Genomic DNA, 20,372 nt, shown 5'->3' with positions numbered 1-20,372 from the left:
AGATGTGGGACATCCGGCTTGCAAAAAGATGTTGTTACATTTCAGTGGTGGCCTAGTGGTTTGACCTATCGCCTCTCAAACAGAGGGTCTTGGGTTCAAACCCCGGCTCGCACCTCTGAGTTTTTCGAAATTCATGTGCGGAATTACATTTGAAATTTACATCGAAAACATCGTGAGGAAACCTGCAACAAACCTGCGAAGCAATTCAATGGTGGGTGTGAAGTTCCCAATCCGCACTGGGCTTGCGTGGGAACTACGGCCCAGTGCCCAGCAGTGGGACGTATATACCTAGGCTGGGAGGATGACAACCTAGTTCTTAATCTTCTGAGCAATAATTCGACCAAAAATATACACGCTTCTACGCCGTTAACAATAGAGTCGTGTTCAAATAATTTCAATTGAATTTTGCGCAATGATATAAAAAGTCGACTACATAAATCTACTCTTTCGCAGTATTCTTGGCGTCCACGTGTCATGTACCGACGAAGAAATAAAACGCTACTATCGGCGGCAAGCGTTCCTTGTTCACCCCGACAAGAATCAGCAGCCTGGCGCGGAGGAGGCGTTCAAGATTCTACAACACGCGTTCGATCTCATTGGCGAGCCTGTTAGTACAATGACATATTCATCATCATCATATCGCATATTCCCATCAGTTTAGTATTATGCCCTGATCACACGTACCGAGTAGCATGGCGAGACAGCAAATTGGTACTCGGCCGAGAGAATAGGGTGGGCGAGTAGGTGTTTACACGCATTTTGATTTTCCTGGTGACAGTGGCCAATACAATACGCGGTTGCGCGGCCGCTCGCTACGACGACGCTACTGACTGGCGAGTGGCGAGTGAACGAGTTCATACCTGCCGAGTGGCGAGCGAGTCGGCGCGGGGTATGCTGAGAGGAGTGCGGGGGTGGGCACTCGGCCTAGTAAACAAACAAACCAGGGTCCGAGTGGCTCGCTCGCCATTTTGCTCGCCGAGTACTAGGCCGAGTACTCGTCACATAGTACACACGAACCGAGCACTCGGCCGAGGACACTCTCTCGCCACTCTACTCGGTACGTGTGATCAGGGCAATTTGCATTGTTCCCACGGGATAGCCATAAAATAAATTTACGCAGACGGAGTCGCGGGCAACAGGCCAGTTTTATCAGAAAGTGTCTCCTTTTTAACCCCCGACGCAAAAAGAGGGGTGTTATAAGTTTGACCGCCATGTGTCTGTCTGTCTGTGGCACCGTAGCTCTTAAACGAGTGGACCGATTTGAATGCGGTTTCTTTAATTTTACAGTGGGTTTTCTAGCGATGGTTCTTAGACTTGTTTCATCAAAATCGTTTCGTTTTTGAGATATTGAACTTTGAAGTGTTCTCCAAGTATTTGTTGGTTGTTACAGGAGCGACGCGAGGCGTACGAGCGGCGTGCGCTGGAGTCCCGCCACGTGGAGGCGGCCTGGAGCGAGCTGAGCCAGCTGCTGGCGCAGCTGCAGGATAAAGTGGAGTTCGCGCACAACACCATCCGGTGAGCACATAGCATCGTCAGCACGGAACAGAGAATAACAGGCCAAGAGCGTGTCGGACACGCACGAAATAGGGTTCCGTAGCCATTACGAAAAAAATTTAGTAATATTTTTCTAAGGATTTGGTTTTGCTAAACTAATTTTAGCAACGGCAACAGCCGGCAAGTGCCAGAATGAGGGCTATCGCGAATGAATTCGCCGCTAGAGGCGCTAGTGTAGCGTGAGGTCTCCGAAATGTCAAATCTCATAGTTAGAATAATTTTGTGAATATTTTGCAATATCTGTAATTAATTATGGCAAATATGCGTTCCGGGGCAATGAATGTCTGTGTTTTGAGACAGTTTTGTCTTTCGGAAACCTTTGTCCTCCCTTTTTTCCGAACAAAACGGGGACTATGCAACACTGTGGCATGCTCGATATTTATATGGTACGGTTTTAAGGTGTATTAAATATGATTTTAATCTAAAATTTGTTTCCACGCCCGTAATAACAGACTTTCAAAACCATACTTAAAAACCTCACGCAACAGTGCGCCATCTAGTGAGACAAAAAACGATAGCCCTCATTCTAAGCCATACGGTATTAGTCTGAAATCAGTATCGCGGGTGCGTTTATGAAAAATCTTTTGCCTTAATTTTATGAAACAATAGGGAACCTACTAAAAAAAATTGTTACAAATAACCTAACCATAAAAATTTCATTTTTAATACAAGATTTTTTTGCTGACTGCACTTTTTGTTGACTTTCCCTGCATTGTCATTCAAACTACATTTGCATACTTACCAAATTTCAAGTCGATGCTATTAACCGTTGAAGAGTTCCGTCCTGCGGAGACGATCCTGGCCGGACTACCAGGATGTCACTACTAGATTATTGCATTGTCACGCAATATACATAAGTAAGTATTCCAAATTTCAAGTCAATCTGACTACTGGAACTTGCAACTTAAACTTGCAAGATTTGATTACAGACAGACAGACAACGGGACTGGTGAAACTAAATAAAAGCTTGTAAAAAAGGATAAGCTGTGATGTGAGAGAGTACTCTTACGTTACGTTTCGTTACCATGTTATGTTTCTTGCATTAAATAAAACAGTATTTCCAGTAAATCTTCTTTTATTTTTTACTTATCACCGACATCTTTTATTTACCTCTGACTCAAAATGGTCCATACACAAACCAAAACTTTCCTTATGCCTAGTGTTGCCAGAGACCACAACATCCTCCTTTTTTTAAAAGAAATATTTACTTAGTATCTAATATTTAAGACATTTCTAATCATATTTTTTTATTTGGTTTTACAATACGCCCTGCTCTAGTAACATAGTACGTAGATGGCACATCATTGACAATACCAATTGAACTGTTATTTTCACTATTACAATCATCAGAGTTTGTAGTTATGTTGCTTGGTAATAAAATATTTCAAATATTTCATTTTCATTTCATTTCTGCCGTGAAGCAGCAGTGCTAGCACTGTTGTGTTTCGGCGTGGAGAGTAAGACAGCCGGTGAAATAACTGGCACTTGAGGTATTCCATCTTAGGCCTCTAGGTTGGCAACGCATCTGCAATACCCTGGTGTTGCAGTTGTCTATGGGCGGTGGTGATCTCTTACCATCAGGAGACCCACTTGCTCGTTTGCCGTCCAGTCGAATAAAAAAAAAACATTTCATTTCTGTTCGGCAGGTGCACCAACTGCGGGCGGCGTCACAAGCGCGTGCTCACGGACCGGCCTTGCTACGCGGCGCGGTACTGCGTCCAGTGCAAGATACGACACTCCGCCAAAGAGGTTAGTTCTGTTCCTGTATGAGTTGTCAAGGTATCCAAGGTCGTCCTGAGAGAAGGTCAACCGGGGAACGGTAAAACAGGAGGAAATGGCATGTCAATGAGACACGCTAATCTTTAAATGCGAAATTTTGTGGGTATAAGTGTGTGTGTGTGTGTGTGTGTTATTCCTTCACGCTAAGACGGCTGGACGGATTTGGATGAAATTTGGTATGTAGATAGCTGGACATCGAGACGCGCTAATCTATAAAAGCGAAATTTTGTGGGTATAAGTGTGTGTGTGTGTGTGTGTGTGTGTGTTACTCCTTCACGCTAAGACGGCTGGACGGATTTGGATGAAATTTGGTATGTAGATAGCTGGACAATCTGGAATAACACATAGGATACTGATGGAATCTTGAAAAAATCTTGAATCTCAACCAGGTTAAGTCATAAAATTTGATGTCAATGAAGACCACTATATAGTTTTTGGGAATTCGAATGGGGATTTAATGAAATCGGAATAAAATATTCAACTGCTGGATCTAAAGAAACAAAAAAAAACTCATTTATTCGTGACAAAATGACAAAAGTCGACGTCTCTAATTTTTTCCCTCTTTTTCTATTTATGTTTGTACTGTGTCTTTGTTGTGATGTAGTGTGTTTTTTTATGTCAATAAATGTTGTGAGTTTGAGTTTGAGTTGTAAAAAATAGATATTAGAAATGTGCATATCGCAAAATCTAATGTAATTTACGCGTGAGAATTCGCGGGTAAACATTAGTTTAAGGGCATGTTTCACTACTAATGGATAAATTTTATTTGACAGTAAGTGATGCCGTCTCCGTCTATTCCGACAAAACAAACAGATGCCATCACAGATATCTGTCACATAAAATTAATCAATAAGGCGCTGTTTCACCATCCATTGATTAGTGTTAACTGGCGGTTAGGTGTGATGCCGTCTCTATTTGTTTTTTTTTTCGAATAGACGGGGACGGCATCACATTTAACCGTCAGTTAACACTAATCAATGGATGGTGAAACAGCCCCTAAATGGTGGAACAGGGGTTAACTGTGTGATTGTTGACGCAGGGCGACATCTGGGCGGAGTCCAGTATGCTGGGGCTGCTGGTGATGTACTACGCGTGCATGGACGGCGCCGTCTACCAGATCACGCAGTGGGCCAGCTGCCAGGTACGCACGGGACCGCCAAAGTTCGCATACTCTTCGCTAGTCATACCATAATTTTTGTCCGAATCATCGTTTGTCATAATTTTTTCCCAGTGAAAGCTTAAATTTATTCTGAAATATTTAAATGGTCATCATGTCATAAAACAATAATTCCAATAGACGTGTCTGTCAACTTGAAAGTTCCACTTTAGCGACATGTTCATTTGAAAGGATCTTGTTTAAAAATTTATAGACCACTTATTTGGCTGATGGTACAATCACCAGCATTAATATCTACCACAGCGGAGCGTGCAAAAATATCTGACACGTCCTTCCGGCCCTAGAAATAGAGTCGTATCAGATATTTATGCACGCTTGTTGTGTCAGATATTGGTGCTGGTGACTGTACATTCGTGATTCAGTTTCTTGGAGTGTATATAGGCTGAGATGATGAAGACGAATGTTCGGGACTGGTTGGTCCTTCCAGCCCGGCAATGGACGCGCGTGCGAGAGAAGGACCAATCACGAGCATTCACGAACACAGTAGCGGTTCAGAATGGCATTGAGACCTAAGTAAAGAATGTTATCCCCCCTCTCCCGTGGGTGCCATAGAAAGCGTCTGAGGGATAATACCGATGGACATCTTGTTAACCTTACTTACATCCTATAGTGCAGATAACATTAAATGATATTGTACCGGATAACTCACGTCTTTAATCGAGTTTAGTTCGACATGTTTCGGGCTAATCCGTAGCCCTTCTTAGGAGCAACGCGACTTGGCGGCTGCCTAAGAAGGGCTACGGATTATCTCGAAACATGTCGAGCTATGTGTGTGTTTTTCGAAATTCATGTGCGGAATTACATTTGAAATTTACCACGAGCTTTGCGGTGAAGGAAAACATCGTGAGGAAACCTGCACAAACCTGCGAAGCAATTCAATGGCGTGTGTGAAGTTCCCAATCCGCACTGGGCCCGCGTGGGAACTATGGCCCAAGCCCTCTTGTTCTGAGAGGAGGCCTGTGCCCAGCAGTGGGACGTATATAGGCTGGGATGATGATGATGTCGAGCTAAACTCGATTTAAGACGTGAGTTATCCGGTACAATAATCATTTAATATGAGCGAGTCTCACGGTTGTTTAGTGTAGATAATACCGATGGGCAGTAGCATCTTCTTGTTAACCTTTGTTACAAATCAACGCACGTAAAAAGAGCTGGCGACATACCTGCGCAGTGAGCGAAATACGGACCAAATTGGCGGCGGAGCAGTCGGGCCCGCGGGAGGGGCGTTGGAGCGTGCGCGCGGCCGTCACGCCATTGGCTTGTGAGTTGACAGATGCGCAAACGTATCCCCTCCACTAGCCACCCAGAGCTCTTTCTACGTGCGTTGACTTGTATTTAGTTACTTTAACCCGTTTGCCAAGCGTGGCGAGTATTGTCAACCTTCCCCCAGGAGGGGCCCATTGATTGATTGGTAATAACCCGAAGTATAATTTCATCATTCTTCTACAGAAAAAGAACCTAAAGCAGCTAAGGCCCGATTGTCACGTGGTGCAATACCGCATCGTGCTCGGGAACAAAGCCGCCGCGGCCACTGACGCCAACCAGAGGCCTTCCACTGGGTAAGTCGACAAAGAGCCCCGTAAGTCATCAGTGAGCTAGGGACATATCACGCTTGCGATACATCACTCGACAATTTTAGATAGTACTGCCATCTTAATCATCATCATCAGCCCGAAGACGTCCACTGCTGGACAAAGGCCTCCCCCTTAGAACGCCACAATGAACGACAACTCGCCACTTGCATCCATAGGTTTCCCGCTATTCTCACGATGTCGTCAGTCCACCTGGTGGGAGCCTGCCAACGCTTCGTCTTCCGGTTCGTGGTCGCCACTCGAGGACTTTTCTCCCCCAACGGTTATCTGTTCTTCGAGCGATGTGGCCTGTCCATTGCCACTTCAATTCCATTCATTCATTCATTTTTGCCATCTTAATATGTAATGTAAAATGTTATTCAAGTCCAGAAAACAGTATTGAAAAAAAAAAGTATATGTGCGTCTCTTGAGTGGCATAAAACATAATTTTACAATAATTTAATTTCTTTCATGTGCTTAAATATATTTCATATTGCCATTCCAGACACGATCCGAACTTGGAAGAGTTTCTTAACAATCTGTATAGCAAGTCCGGAGTGTCGCCGAACCAACCCACTAAGCAGCCTTCACCAGAAACCGCCGATCAAAAAAAGCGACGCAATAAAAAACCCAAAGCTTAAGCGGAACAAACCCTACCATAAAAAAAACAAAATTATTAAAAAACCTAACTGTCAAAGCGACTGACCCGCGCGCGCCAAATTCAAAAATGGAACGTTGCCTTTTTAAACATCAACGCGTTATTTCGTGCCATTCGCTTTGGCGGAACAAAAATAAACTGTGAAATAATGCCTTTCATAAAGAAATAAAGTTTTTTTAAACAAATTGTAAAACTTGCTTAGTTCGGTAATATTGTGACACTTGAAGAACATAAAAGCATTAGAGGTTATGTGTAATTAAATTTCGCTAAAGTACCTATCTTAGGTTAGATGTGTAAAGCCGGCTACACACAATACTCACTATTTAATTTCGTTAGTTGTGTGGAGCGAGCCTTATATATTTTGATGTTTAATATTTTTTCAAAGATAACTTTTTGAACGTCAAAGAAATCTTTGTTGTTTTAACTATTTTTTTTTTAATTTTTAATCATGTGATTTTGCGTAACGCCTCGGCTAATATTAGTTAGTGTTTAATATTTTGCTAGTATTTGTCATGAAATTAATTCAGATTGGAATCTATGGACCGATTTTTTGAATCACGCCTGTGATAATACCGTTAAAAAACGGAAAAAAATACGTGTAAATAGTAAGTGATAATTATTAAGTTGTCCTTTCGAAAGGTAACTTTAACGCTATGCACGTAATTTCACCGTTTTAAAATGACATTTTCATGGGTGTAATTAAAAGAAAAACCCTTTTCGAACCTTTGTACGACACCGACGAATAGATATAGCAGCAAAACGGAAAGAAGTTTGTACATTATGATTTACTCAAAGTGCATTAAATGTAGGTAGCCGTCGAATGCATCAAGAATGCATCATTCGTGTCGAATGTCATTTAAGTTTATTTAGAAACTTTAATCGTAGTACGTAGCTTGCGCACTGCTGCAATATCACTTAATCAGTGTGGTAACGAGGTTTTTAAGATTTTTGCCTTGAAATGTTATAACTGATTCCTTTACTTAAATATTTTTTTCTTACTATCTTTATTAAGTAAAATATGACAAATGCGTTTTTGAGAATCTGTACAACATTTACTGCGGTTGAGTTGGTAATTTTTACTCGACAGCGCCAAAAAGAGGGTAATGTTTATCGAATATTTTCATGGCGAATTCTTGTTTAACATATCCTCGATTATAGAATATGAAATCCTATATTTAAAATACGAAGATTTAACTTATGTATTCATTGTGAATTATAAAGAATCGCCTCGAATTTATTTGGAAAAATCTGTTCTAAATTTACTGTTATTAAAGAATGTTAAGAAGATTATAAAATTACTAGTGGAGAGAAATAACTTATTTCAATCGTCAGTTAACATCAATTTATTCTTGTATTTTAGTAAAAAGTATCTATGTTTGCTCTATCTACGCAAGCTAAGATTTTTAAAAACGAAAATGTTGCACATGTCATTAATACCTTGCGTAAACAATCGAATTTTTCGGGGGACAAGGAACATTTTGGTGTAATTTACAAAGCGAGGTCGGCACCATTAGCCAAACAGATGCGAGTTTGAATGAAGCAAGCACACCCGAAAATCATCTCGCTTTTAAAAAATCGATACCTCAGTTATTTATTTATTTATTTACTTAATCATTGTAAAGTCATGTACATAATATTGAATCAGGATGTTATAAAATATGTATAAGTCAGGACATGACGCCATGGAAGGGCATACAATATAGGCTTAAAAACTAAACAAATATTTTACATCGTTAGGCCAGTGTATACGGAATAATTTTCGTATATTTCTGAGTACCTTAACACACAGCCTTAACCAAGTTAATATATTTAATGCTGGTTATACTACGCTCAAAAAACGTTAAGCCGTTCTAAGAAAAACCAAAAGTGTGATTCGTACGTATGTAACATTTGTTTTTTTATCTATTCAGCACTCACTGAATTTTAGAGAAAGAAATGACAGCTGTCAAAAGTGAATTAGATAAGAAAACAAAGTAATTTCTCTCCACGACAAATTTCACCGAATAGTACAATATTAGCAGTCATAATTTTGTGTGTACTTTTTGTTTTATAACTACGTAATATTTGTATGTGAATGGTTATAAATGCTGTCCTAAATGAGAAGTGTCATCTCAAAAAGACGCAATTAGTGTTGCCATTTCGCAGAATTTCACAATGTCGGTTTTAATATCAAATTTTAATACCAAAATCGTAAAAAGTTACAGAATTGGATTTCCGAGTTTGAAGTTAAGCGACTCAATTGTAATTCTTTGTTCTTAATTTTTATGCGTATGATCCGAGTTGGTCGAAATAAATAAATTTATTATTATTAATGGTGAATTTGCGCGGGCCGCAACATTTATATCCGAAATCCAATCGCTGTAAAATTCTACGTGATCCCGTAACTCCAAGTGATTTTGATACCCTTCTAATATATCTGCGTCCGTTTCCTAGGCAAAGTATGACACAATCATCATCATCATCATCATTTCAGCCTATATACGTCCCACTGCTGGGCACAGGCCTCCTCTCAGAATGACACAATGGATCTAGAATATTCCGCTAGTGGTTGGGTAAATCCGAATGAACATCCCTGCAAGGTATTTATTTCACTGTAATTTTTATGTGGAGTCAAGCGGTTTGCGACAAAATAATAGCAAATTTCATAGCAATGGTCTCGCTAAAATTGATCAAAATTGCTGTGACGTACTTTTTGGATGGCTTTTGATACAGCATAAATATTAAGGATTTTATAAAACTTTACAGTGTGCTTACGGTACAAGAACAATTTATTATAATTTTGTCTTACTGTAGCTCATTTCTTCAACATATGATAGGATACTGATAGCAGTTGAAATGCTAGTAGAACTAACCGTTTTCCACTTTCAAAAACGACCAAATGAATAGAAACATTTGTCGACTTCAGTTAGAAAATCTTGAAAGTTTTTCAATGGTGTTCAGTTGAAGTTACTCAATCAGCATAAATGTTACGGATTCATTCTGTGATACCCTGTATATCTGATGAAAACGCTTCGCAGGACAAGCATAGTATGTAATTTCTAATTTGTCCTTTAGTATCAGACCGTTCTCGTTTAGGATGTAAGCATTTATAATTGACATATCCCTTTTACAGATTCAGTTGAACTGACAGATAGTCGTCTAGCTGTCAATCTGAAAAAGGAATCGCTTGCTAGTAACTGTTAAATTCACATGGGACGGCTAGCACATTGTAACTTCTCGCTGGTCGCTTCTTGTGTCCCGTTTCAACTCGACTAGTTGAAAGGGGACGCACTTATCGACAGTATAGCGTGTTCCCAACTAGTCTACTTGGTTGGGTCCAACTGAAAACACTTCTAAATCAATGGGTTTTGGCTTAAAAATGTCTAAGCCATTTGTTAGATTAAAGCCACTCGGAGACGTTTAAGTGACGTTAAAATTGATTTTTGACGATATCTCACGAGATTTTATTTGAAAGACGATTTATTGATAGGCGAAATATCGTTAGATGGCGTTAGTACCGATAGATCCGTTTAACGTTACCGTCTTGCTTGCGATTGGCTCATTTATGTAACCAATCACAAACGTGGCACAAATGTCAAGATTTCAAACGGCTCTTACGATACTAGCGCCTACTAACCTGTCACAAATCCTTATTAATCAAGATTATACCTAGTGCCATCCACGAAGACGCGTGATTTTGTCAAAATTAGTCATTAATTACATTGTAATAGCAACCACGGCACACGTCATCGTGAATGACTCTACCTATAGTGTCACTTAAATGTCTCTTAACTGAGTTTATTTTCTCACCAGCCAGAATTTGTGCTAGCAGAGTGCCGTCTCGCTCGCTCACGGCGTGCGAGCGCGGACAATTGGACTTAGTATAGTGACAGTATGAGTATAACGCCTCACTGCCTTCCTGAGATTACTATGGTAATGCTAGGCTAGTGGATCGCTGTGCGTAGTTTTCGCGCTTCTTGTGTCAATAAAGATGTGAAAATTTTTGCTTAGTTTTATTTTCTTGATGTAATTGAAGAAATGATGGATATCGAGCTTTAAGGTTGTATAAAACTATAATGTGCTTAAGGTATAACAGCAATCCTATACTAGGGTCATTACAAACGTGCGTACTGAGTCATAAATCATTCTAAAGTTACCTCTCTTACAGGCCTTATGGGACTGCCCTAATGGTTGTGTGTATAGCTAAGGGGAGCCCCAGGACTTAAAATAAATGTCATCGATGGGATGTCCTTGTGACACCTACCTTTTGGTACCTCGCTGGCAGCGAGCGAGCGGAGCGAGCGAGGAAGACATTCAGAGCAGAAACGACTCTGATAGTTTAGGTTCAAGGAGGCCATGCGGGAGCGAAGCGAAGCCTTCGATGTTAGTTTTTGATAAATGACAATCTACCCCCGCTTAAAAAAGACTGAATGATTTTGAACATGAAACTACCGTGAGACTCACTCATATTAAATATAATGACCCGGATAACTCACGTCTTAAATCGAGTTTAGCTCGACATGTTTCTAATCCGTAGCCCTTCGTCTCCGGAGCAACGCGACTCAGCGGCTGCTGCAACACGCGCACTGACTACCCGACGAAACTGATGTTTTCATCATCATTTAAATGTAGGGTAGCACACAACACTAACAACATAAAGGTACGTTCAGATGACGCAGCACGAGTATTTAAACCGTTTTCGAACTCGTACCGTCCACGGTTGATTCGACGACTAATCTCGATGGCTCATTACGTTGAGTTTCCGGGTCATTATATTTAATAGACTGAATATGTGCTATAGCAGACTTTGGTCGATCGATTCGGTATTTTGAATATATTGTAGTATATGACCTCTGAGGTCCAGCTACTATGCATACCAAATTTCATGACTAAGCCCAGCGGTTGTTATTTCGAGATTCTATCCCTATCCCGGGGGAATATCGGGATAAAAAGTATCCTATGTTTTAATCCAGGTTATGAACTAACTTTTGCCAAATTTCATCCAAATCCGTCCAGCCGTTTCAGCGTAAAGAAGTAAAACATACTAGCTCACTCACTCACAAACTTTCGCATTTATAATATTAATAGGATTAAAGTGACAATGTAAGGGTTTTGCAACTTTTTAAAGTTGATTACTAATCAATGGTTAGGTTATTAAAATAACAAATTAAACAACAAATTATTCTATAAGCTATTTATTACGCTTGCTCCATAGCATCGTTGCTGTCCTTGTCAGTGACTATACAATCTTCGTAAGTCCATTTTGGGAACATCCGCTTGTAGAGATGTAAAAGCACCGTGTCTTGAGACTTGAGTTGGCCGTCGAATGTGCACTTCATGTGCCCGTGAGTTCCTGAAAAAAACAAAAATGATAAATGCAGTGAAAAGTGAACAAAAAAATAGGAGAAATACAACCTAGGGCTCTTCAAGGGTAGAGTGAAATAGGCTGTCGCTGAACTAGTGAGATAAGCTCCTGCACTTTTATCAAGTGAGATCTATAGGAGTCAAACATGGGTCAGTTTTATGCAAAAAAAAAACAAGATGCAATGCAAACTACAATAAATTCAAAGCTTCTCGAAATAAACCAAAAAGTCGTTTTTGTAAAATTGGATATACATAATTACGTTTTTTATCAAAAAAAATACTAATCAAACATACAAAATTCAAATTTATTGTCAAGAAGATTAAATATCTTAGACATATTTAAAATTAATGATTATATCATGACATTAGCGACTCAAGTGCTTGTTGTTGCAAGCCTAAATTGAGTAAAGATGTTTTGACTTTGACTTTTAATTTGAAACGTGGGTTGCACTATAGGCCACTACAAATATCGTCACTACTTTTAAAAAAGCTCGTACAGTCGGTGCACTAACATAAGTGTCCATTTTTCTATCCAACTACCTATAGTATGAAAAAGTGGATACTTACATAAGTTAGGGAACCGACCGTACCTCACAATCGATAATTTTTCCATTCTTTTATGACCATTATTTCAAGGGTCAGTTTCGTTGAAGTATTGATTTGAGAAACGAGATTTTTTTTCGAACTAGTTACCACATATTGTCTACCTATCTATTTTAGTGAGCAGTAGTGTCACATACCTAATGGTTCTTTGATGTGTCCAATTCGTCCATATTTAGTCCGCAGCTTGCATGGCTTGAAGTAAATCACGTCCTCTCGGTTGAAGAACATAAACCGGATCACAGCTGACCTCTTATTCACCTGGGAACAACACGGTGGAACGACACAATGAAACACGCAAGAATGAACAATGTAACAGTCATTTAGATTAATTTTGTAATAGTGATTTACCTAATTCAGGATTCGCAAAGAGAGCCGAAAGTTTTCAAGTTTACACGAAAGATTAGCGAGTATATTGGTTCGGAAGAAATAAAGTAACAAGGTGTTACCTTATAAGGATGACCGGAAAGTACGATCCTCTTGACGATCAGCCGGTCAGGGTTGCAAGACAGAAGCACACCCGAAGCAACAAGCTGCAACTTCGTACTCTTCTTTTCCTACAAATAAAAATTACAACTTGATGTGAAAGAAAACGTGGCTACAAAATTGGACGATACCATAAGAATAACCAAACGCAATACATCAGAAAACTATCACCTTGATATCTACTCCGATAGCATTATTATTTGGAGGCGTAAAATAGATCTACTAATCAAATTTCCCGTTAGTAAAATTTAATAACCGTTTTATCTGTTTGTAAATTTTGTTTTGAATTGTTTATTGATAATGTCTCTTTTGTCGCAGTTTTTTTTTATTGTATTTATTGTCAATGACTTTAGAAAAATATCTATTGCTGTGTAAACCACAGAGTTTCCCCTCTAGATATACTAACCTTGAAACAAAGTACCGTGGAAGGGCTAAACTGAATGGGAGCGTAGAACGTGGCCACACAAGTCGATCCTGGTTGGAAGAACCTTTCATACTGTAAAAAAAAAGATCTTATAAGCTTGATACCAGACAATGTAGCATTGTAGTAGGAACACCCCACACTGCAATTAGTATTATGTTTGACTAACAAATATGTTTAAGTTTAAGGCTTAATGTACGCTGCGCTGCACAGCTTATGTATTGTTTTCCCATACATTTTTCGTCGTCGGTCGAACACACCTGCACTCTGACTACAATTCGGCACAACTGCACTCTGACTGCAATTGAAATGTATGGGCAGTCGGCAGTTGGCAGTTACGTTGCAGCTGGAATGCAGTCCGTCTGTACTGGCCCTAACGCAACTAAAAAACTCAGTTTCACCACTTTTGTTTGTCTTATGATATATTTGAGGGTAGAATAGAAACCAGTAGCATGACGTTCGCGAACGCATTTATCATCTCTTTCTACTCTCTTCTTATGCTGTATGACAGAAAGATGTGGTCAAAACGTTTGTGATTCCAAGTGTTTTAGACAATAAGGATTTAGGTCATCTGTCCATCTCAAAACCAGGAAAAACTCACCTTATGTTTACTCCCATTCGTGTGCTGACTGAACACAGGGTTCACTATGAACCTGCGGTACCCTACTTGCATGATCAGCCTCTCCTTGCTCTTTATGGGATCCTCGTTAGCGCCGGTCCTCTTCAGCACCACATTCATGAGAGACATCTTGTGTTCATGAGGTAAGAGGCCGAAGACTGAGAGCGGGGCGGTCTTGTTCGCCGAGTGGAAGGACTTCCAAAGGTCTTGACGGACGTTGGCTATGTGGATTGTCACGTAGAAACCGTACTGGAGGAAAAAATAGTCAAAATCATCACACAAAGTCGTGAAAACGGGAGCGCCAAAGTTCGCATACTTTTCGCTAGTCATACCGTAACGTTTGTCCGAATCATCGTTTGTCATCATTTTTTTCCCATTGAAACCTTACATTATTCTTAGTTTTTTAAATAATACTGAACAATTATTGGATTCAGAGAAAAAAGAGTTACGACAAACGATCATTCTGACAAACATAAAATTCGGACTTTCAGCAAGTATGCAAGCCGATATGGACCCCGTGAAAAGGTAAAAAATTCCCAGTACCTTATGGGTCCCTTTGAAGTTTAAATTACTTAACAGAGTTTTAGACGAGGTTTGTTTTTGTATTTTTAGTTTTTTCAAGGCACTCAGAGGGTTGCGATTTGTTCAATATATCATTTTATTTTATATTTTTTGATCTCCTGTGAACTTCAGCAGCCGGCACCCATTCAAAATCGAGACCAGCTTACAAATTCACAGTGATAAGGTCCCAACTGTTGAAGTTTAAATTACTTGACATATTCCTTCTTATTCTTCAACTTACTTCAAGTACAACGCACTTTAGTTTTTATTTAGAGTTTTTTTAAGACAACGGGTTTTTTTTTTTTTAATATAATCACAATTTCAATTACTACTCGACGATAAATTGAGCAAAAAATAGTTATCACCATAACAATAATAATTGTAGCTACTCTTGTGTCTGATAACCTGTCAATCACCTGTCAATCGTTCAAAGGTTAACTGAAAGAAATCCGTTTAAGGGATAAGTTCGCCTTTGTACAATTATCCTGTGTTCTGTTATTTTCATGTGGTTTTATGTACAGTAAAGAGTTTTACAATACAATACAATACAATATCTAGTGGAAATTACGCGATAGGTAATACCAGAGCTGCAGAGTAATAAACTCACTGTGTTAATAAGGCTGTCCTCTTTCTCCTTGAACACACGCCTGCGCGTACGATCGTAGTTCTCAAACTGGAAGATGCGGGCGAAGTCCGCCGGGAGGTTCTCTTTAGGGTCCCACGGTGATGACCTGTTGATGGGACCCTTGGTACAGTCAACTACGATACCGATACGGCCAAAGTCACGTTGTTGAGGGGGGGAGTATGTCAGTTGATGTCTTTAAATTACGGCAGCATGGGATTTAACCTCGTTAACCCTCTCGTACTTTATAAAAGACCAATTAACACTAAGAATAACGGCCGAATGTACTTTTCTATATCAGTTAATTGTTATTGGTATTTTAACTGTAACACTGTATTTTTTTATTGACAATTAAATAAATTGAATAAAGAATTTTAAGAATTTTGAAATAATATCCAAAATAATAAAGCTGGTGAACCACGTCTAGGTCTTAAGTACGTCTGTTAAATAAGTTAGGACTGATGAGGTGAAAAAAATTACAGCGTTTTTCGACTCCATTTAAAACTTGTCGTCACTTAGCCTTTTAGCTTGAGCACGGCAGCTGTGGTGGAAAGGGGAAGGCACACTCACCGGAAGGACTCGAGCCCGCGGTACCGCACGAAGCGTTCTCTCGCGGGCAGGTGCTGCGGCGTGTCCACTTCGTCGGGGAACTGCGCGTCCTGCCGCGCCGCCGCCAGACGCTTTATCAGCTCGTGCTCTTCCTCCGCGTCTATTGTCGCGTCGTATCTGTCAACAACAATAGTCAACAAATACATGCATTAATGGTAAATAATGCTCCATCGTCAGACCTCGGGTCCATTAGTAACGCGCCGTAACGTTTTTCTGTAGCCCCTGCGTTACGTAACACCGAAATGGCCATTTTTACTTAAGTCTTACATTTTCTTTAGCCGTGTTCCAAATTGAATTGGCGTTTTTTTTGGAACACTTGCGTGGGCAAGACAGCATGAGAGCATTTTATAGGCCCAGAACAGCGACTGACGATGCAAATCTCTCACTTTTGAAGACATTATAGTATCAACTATTTATTAAAAAAAACTGTGAAGTAACCCCCCTCTCCCATCTCTGTAACGCAATATAACATTTTACAAGATCCCCCCTCCCCTCAAATTGCGTTACGTAATACTTGAATGCTCCATAAGGATAAGGTTAATAATACGTATAAATAACGTTTAACGTTTGGGAACCCCGATCCTAAAGCGTTGTTAGTTTTGGACTAAAACAAAATCAAAAAATAATAGTAACCTGTCATCAGTCGGTCCCATTTCGGACTCTGTAACGGATTCGAAGTCGTTTTCAGCATCCTCTTCTTTCTCGGAGCTAGACTCTTCGCACGACATAAACTCATCGTCTTCATCGTCATCTTCTTCCTAAATAAGAAAAATATAATGGTTTTGAAGTAATCATTGTCCGATTGAACTTCAGGTTTCGATTTCGGCCAGTTTCGGCGAATTGGAATACGCAAGTAAAGTAAAAAACTGTGGTAAACTATAGCCTAAAATAAATGAGGTAGTTGCCAGCATAAGGCTTCCGATGAGGAGCGAAACTGAGAATGTTTTGCAATATGAAAACTTTATCGCTTTTGTCGCTGAGCGACAATTTTTTCATACTAAAAAACACTTATCTCGCTTATCCCCGGCGGTGGGTGGTAGAGGCTAAAACTATTCCAAAACGCGACTCTTGTAAAAAAAAATGGGCCAAGTGCGAGTCGAACTCGCGCACCGCGGGTTCCGTACAAATTTGTAGTATATATGAATATCCAATGTTAGCAGAGCCCTCTCGTCTCGTAAGCAAAATGTATGCAGGGTAGGTTATTTTAAATGCTTACAGGGTGGGTTATTTTAATTGCAGATATTATTATAAAATTAAGATTTTCAGACTTTTCTCATTGAGCATTGAGCTACCTTCATACCAGATTTAAATTTTCTAGGACAACGGAAGTACCCTATAGGCCCGTTGGTCGGCTTCAGTATTTTTTTATTTAATAATTAATAATTATTTTTCGGCCCAATTTTCGAGGCTATTTTTGCCTCGTGATCACTTTGGAATCTTATCACAGTATTCATATGTGTTGGGCTCCACAGAAAACCAGCGTTACTGCACATAATGTGCGGCAACACATGCTGAGTGGAGACCCTTTTTAGTATCCTGCCATGTCACCAAGTAACATAGTTTTAGTGCTGGTTCTAGTCTTAGTTTTAGGTGGTACTTATGGAGCCAAAATAAACCTTTCTTTCTTTCTTTCTTAATACTTACTAACTTATACCTCAACTAAAAAAACCATATACCTCTCCTTGCACTCAGGTAAATAAAATAGTATGAACTTACCTCGCTGCCGTCGGAGCCCTCGCCCTCCGCGTCGGACTCCACGATCCACGCGGCCTGGTAGCTCGACCAGCCCTTCGGAACTTTTTTAACCTTCTTTGTTTTGTTTGTCTGTGAACATTAACAATACATAAAATGTAAAACTTCCAAAATTTCAAATACATACTATGGTGGTTCACCTTTGTTTATGTATTAAAGATTGTAAAAAAGGACTGAGTGATGAGTTCAGAACTTAAGCTTAGGCCTTTTTAAATTTTTTCTCAGCTAAATTACTTTCTGTACAGTAAATAATTAGCAATATATGTCACACATATAAGAAGCGCTTCTTACCTCAGCATTAGCCTGGGCTATTTCCTCCTCAGTAGGCCAGGTCTGCTCAGCATCCATGGGGTCGGGCACATTCTCGGAAACCAGGCTCTCTTGCTTAGCAGGATCAGCTACCTGCAGAATGGACACTTTCACCACTTCTGCTTCCATTTTGTCAGGGTTGGAGTTTTCTCTGTAAAAGAAGTAGATGTTCACACAAAGTGGTTCTGGGATTAATAATTTTGTTTGTACCAAATGGCTACTCGTATTTATCAAACAAATTAATGGAAAGTTTGGTGATCATGAATCAGATGCCATGTTGTCTAACACATGGAATCACAATCACTTTTGTTTAATAAGAGCAACAGAGTAGAATTTTTGCAGGTCTATTTACAGAACAAATATATTTTTTAATGATTTTGAGGCCACTTTACACTTTATTACTATTATTTAAATTATCAGGCAAGCAATTGGGAGCAACTGATAGCTGCCTGTATCTAACTGTCTTTTGGTCAAATATTCCTTGTTCTGTTAACATGTTGGTCTTTTTAGACCTTTTATGAGTAGTAGAAAAATGCTTTCCTGTAACAAACAACACTCAAAACATAAAAGATATTGTTATTGCAATAGAACAGTTAGGCATCTTGATTTAAAAATGAAGATTAAAAATGTGACATTAACTTACTTCCCCAACATTAATGGATGCGGATCCTCATGCCCATCTATCCGTGACATCTGAAAATCACCCAGCCCTGTGACATGAACTAAACCATTAACATCTAGTGGCATCCCCCGTAAATATCCACTGACTTTCAACGTTCCACTCTCCCCCTCAGCATCAGCTACATACTCGTAAGACTCCGCTAACATATACGGTCTCTTCTCCCTGTGGTGAAGAACATTACGTTTCTGATTGCCAATCCTACGTAACACATTTAAACCATCTGAACTCTTATCTAGCTGCATTATCTTTTCCTCTGGCAGCCATTTTGAAACAAGCTTCTGAACATTTTGTTTTTCTGTTGTACGCTTTTTGGGATTAACTCCTTCAATGTCCATGGCTGCTACAACTGGTGTTGGCATTCCTTGAGCCATGGAGAGGGCCAGAACTTTCTCTCCCCACTCATCAACTGGTTCATCAAGGGCCGAGCTCACATATAGTACCGTGTCTGCTATTTTCAGCACATCAAGAAGAGCAAAATCATTGTCAATTTCAGGGCAGATAAAGGAGAAACGCTGCTTGAAGTTTGGCAACCTGAAAAAATAAGTAATAACAGATTTGTATTAAAATTTTTAAAATAAGCTGTGTCTCTTGAACGGGACAGAATAACAAACAAGAAAAAGTTGATCAATCCATAATTTTATAATAACCAATTTACCCAATGTGTAAGATGCCATTATCAGACTGAGTAACAACAGCTCCTTCAGAACACGTCCGCAGGATAGCCAGGGCCGACTGGACATCGAGTTGGGCATTCAAAGGAACAACGCAAACCAGGAATGGAGGGTTCCTTGTACCTCCTAGAGCACGCTTCTTTGATAACACTTCTTCACGCTTGTTCCTTCGAATCTGAAGCGCTTGGTGACGACGCTCATCTTTTTTAAGGATATGGCGGTTGCGGCGTACAAATTCCTTGGCGTTGACTTTCCCTGTACCGTACAAAAAAAAAAAATTTTTTTAAACACGAGTTTCAAGTATGTATTAGGTGAACTAAAGCCTAATTAAAATATAAGATTTTAAAAAAACGTACATTGTAATTGTTAGTGAGGGTTGATAAATGAAAATAAATAAAATCTAACCTTTAACTGCAGCGGATATTCCTCGCTTGGATCGATGACGAGACTTATGTGACTTGTTGCTCTGCTTTAGAGTTCCTGCACGATGCGCTTGCTGCATTTTACTGTCTATATCACCAGAGAATAGGCTAAAATACAATTATTTACAAATAAAAGCACATGGCAAAATCCAAGCAATCCAGCTCCGGTGTTATTGCAAAGTGACAGTGACATGACAGCAAGCAAATCTGACAGCTGTCAAAATGTCTGATCTTGTTTGTTTGAGGTACATTAAAAACCATTACTAATGCGTAAACTATATGCCATAGCTGGTAGTTTTATGTTTAGCTAGAACAGACTGAAATCAGGTCAAGCTATTCGAGACAAGCTTAAAACCGACATTATGGAACCACAGCCATTTTCTAAAATCTTACACTAGTAAAGCTGTGCAGACAAAAAGCACCTTGATTGGTTTGGTTGATGGACTTGTGGTCATCCTGCACATTTTAGCACACTAAAACAGGTGGAAAGTGGCTTAGAGCATGCTTAGAGCCATTTGGAGCACCTCGATTTATTT

At 39.7% G+C, this 20,372-nt stretch overlaps 2 protein-coding genes across 2 annotated transcripts; one reads left to right on the top strand and one right to left on the bottom strand.

Annotated features, from left to right (window-relative positions):
• Positions 1-453: 453 nt before the first annotated feature.
• LOC141433553 (uncharacterized) lies at positions 454-10,721 on the top strand (the record flags this gene model as incomplete). The annotated part of the gene is given in 6 exon segments (XM_074095641.1): positions 454-607; positions 1,391-1,515; positions 3,201-3,303; positions 4,373-4,474; positions 5,960-6,069; positions 6,587-10,721. Coding segments are annotated over 6 exon segments (730 nt in total), but the record flags the coding sequence as incomplete, so codon positions are not given.
• Positions 10,722-11,897: 1,176 nt separating this feature from the next.
• On the bottom strand, positions 11,898-20,018 carry Tsr1 (Tsr1 ribosome assembly factor). The gene is made up of 13 exons (XM_074095640.1): positions 19,820-20,018; positions 19,399-19,669; positions 18,705-19,274; positions 18,044-18,212; positions 17,717-17,824; positions 16,634-16,758; positions 15,962-16,117; positions 15,377-15,500; positions 14,191-14,457; positions 13,575-13,664; positions 13,132-13,239; positions 12,823-12,943; positions 11,898-12,071 (listed from the first exon to the last, which is right to left on the bottom strand). The coding sequence occupies exons 1-13, from the start codon at positions 19,914-19,916 to the stop codon at positions 11,917-11,919; spliced, it is 2,361 nt and encodes a 786-aa protein (XP_073951741.1). The 5' UTR covers positions 19,917-20,018; the 3' UTR covers positions 11,898-11,916.
• Positions 20,019-20,372: the final 354 nt, after the last annotated feature.

This window comes from Choristoneura fumiferana, chromosome 12 (assembly GCF_025370935.1).
Source record: "Choristoneura fumiferana chromosome 12, NRCan_CFum_1, whole genome shotgun sequence".
NCBI lineage: Eukaryota > Metazoa > Arthropoda > Insecta > Lepidoptera > Tortricidae > Choristoneura > Choristoneura fumiferana.
This window is presented reverse-complemented; position numbering and strand designations above follow the sequence as displayed.